The 1,838-nt window shown below is 28.7% G+C and overlaps 1 protein-coding gene across 1 annotated transcript; it reads left to right on the top strand.

Annotated features, from left to right (window-relative positions):
• Positions 1-815: 815 nt before the first annotated feature.
• HELRODRAFT_183412 (hypothetical protein) lies at positions 816-1,364 on the top strand (the record flags this gene model as incomplete). Its single annotated transcript, XM_009012447.1, has 1 exon — positions 816-1,364. The coding sequence occupies one exon, from the start codon at positions 816-818 to the stop codon at positions 1,362-1,364; it is 549 nt and encodes a 182-aa protein (XP_009010695.1).
• Positions 1,365-1,838: the final 474 nt, after the last annotated feature.

Genomic DNA, 1,838 nt, shown 5'->3' with positions numbered 1-1,838 from the left:
CCACATTCACACATACACACAACACACACTCACACACACTCACACACACACATTTTTTTTTATTTGCACATTTTATTAACCACAAAAAATGGCTTGGAGACCATACAAGCTTTATATATATATATATATTGTGTGTGTATATTCTTGCAGACTGATAACTTTCTAAAAGCATTTATAATATATTTTTATTAATTGACTTGGAAAAATTCTTTATATATATATATATATATATATATATATATATATTATGGTGATTATATATATTATGGTGATTTATCTTTATTATTATCAATATAGCTGCACCGCCATCAATTAACTTAATGAGAGAAATTTTACTACTAACATCAATTATATCATACTCAGATTTCTCTATAATCATATTAAGACTTATCAGATATATCGTTATATAAGTATACTATTAATTAAGTTGTGTGTGTTTATTCTTGCAGACTGATAACTTTCTAAAAGCATTTATAATATATTTTTATTAATTGACTTGGAAAAATTCTTTATATATATATATATATATATATATATATTATGGTGATTATATATATTATGGTGATTTATCTTTATTATTATCAATATAGCTGCACCGCCATCAATTAACTTAATGAGAGAAATTTTACTACTAACATCAATTATATCATACTCAGATTTCTCTATAATCATATTAAGACTTATCAGATATATCGTTATATAAGTATACTATTAATTAAGTTGTGTGTGTTTATTCTTGCAGACTGATAACTTTCTAAAAGCATTTATAATATATTTTTATTAATTGACTTGGAAAAATTCTTTTTGAAATAATAATGCCGATTAGAGGATGTCAATGTTCTAGAAATGTAAAGGATAAAGAGGCATTTCAGTGCTTTCAATGTCAACTTGCTTTTCACCAAGACTGTGTCGGAATAAGTAAATCAGCCTTCAAAGTTGTCAGTTCCATGTCTAATATTAAGTGGTATTGTGATGAATGCATGAAACTACTTCCTGGCGTAAAGTCATTGAATAAAGCTGTGCGTGATAGCAATGATGCGCTCAACACCAAAGTTTACAAAATTGAAGAATCGAACATTTTGTTGAAGAGTGAACTTGAAGCTATCAAAAGTTTAATTCAGAAAAATGTTGATAAGGCAGAAAGATTCGATGGCATTGATATGAGTACTGAGCTGTGTAGCCTTAAAAATTTTTTAAGCAAAAGTTTTGCTGATGTTGTCCGATGCGAAGTGAAGAAAAATATTGAACTAGTTAATGATGAGGTTAAAAGTGTTCAAAAAACTTTAACCAATGTTAATGACCTAAAAGAGAGAGAGAGAGAAAATAACATAATGATGTTCAGTTCGCAAGAAACTGATGAATGATGATAAAGATAGAGTCAAAAGAATTATTAAAAAGTTATCCAGTGAGGTCAAGGATTAGGATATTAAAAGAATTAATAGACTGGGTCTAAAAGCAGAAACTAAAATTAGACCGGTGCTGATTGAAATGAGGAGTTTCGCAATTAAAGAATTGGTCTTTAAAAATTCGTTTAAATTAAAAACTATGCTTGAAGATCTTGATAAAGTATGGATCAGTCATGATTTAACAGTTAATCAGCGTGCCGAGTTAAAAAAAAAACTAATTGTTGAAACCAAATCAAGAAAAGTCTCGTGCCCGGGTTTTTTATTCGGCGAAGTGATTTTTAGTGAAGGTATTGATCATAGTGCTGGTGGTGGATGTTTGTTCAGTTGTAGTGATTATGATATTTGTGGTTGTGCCACCTGATTTTGTGTTCATAGATTTTTTAGGCCGGCCAACCCTCACTATGGTGAAATAATTGTGTTTTTAAAAATTTA

This window comes from Helobdella robusta, assembly GCF_000326865.2.
Source record: "Helobdella robusta unplaced genomic scaffold HELROscaffold_107, whole genome shotgun sequence".
Classification (NCBI taxonomy): domain Eukaryota; kingdom Metazoa; phylum Annelida; class Clitellata; order Rhynchobdellida; family Glossiphoniidae; genus Helobdella; species Helobdella robusta.
The sequence above is the reverse complement of the archived record's forward strand: the minus strand, read 5'-3'. Positions and strand labels throughout refer to the sequence as shown.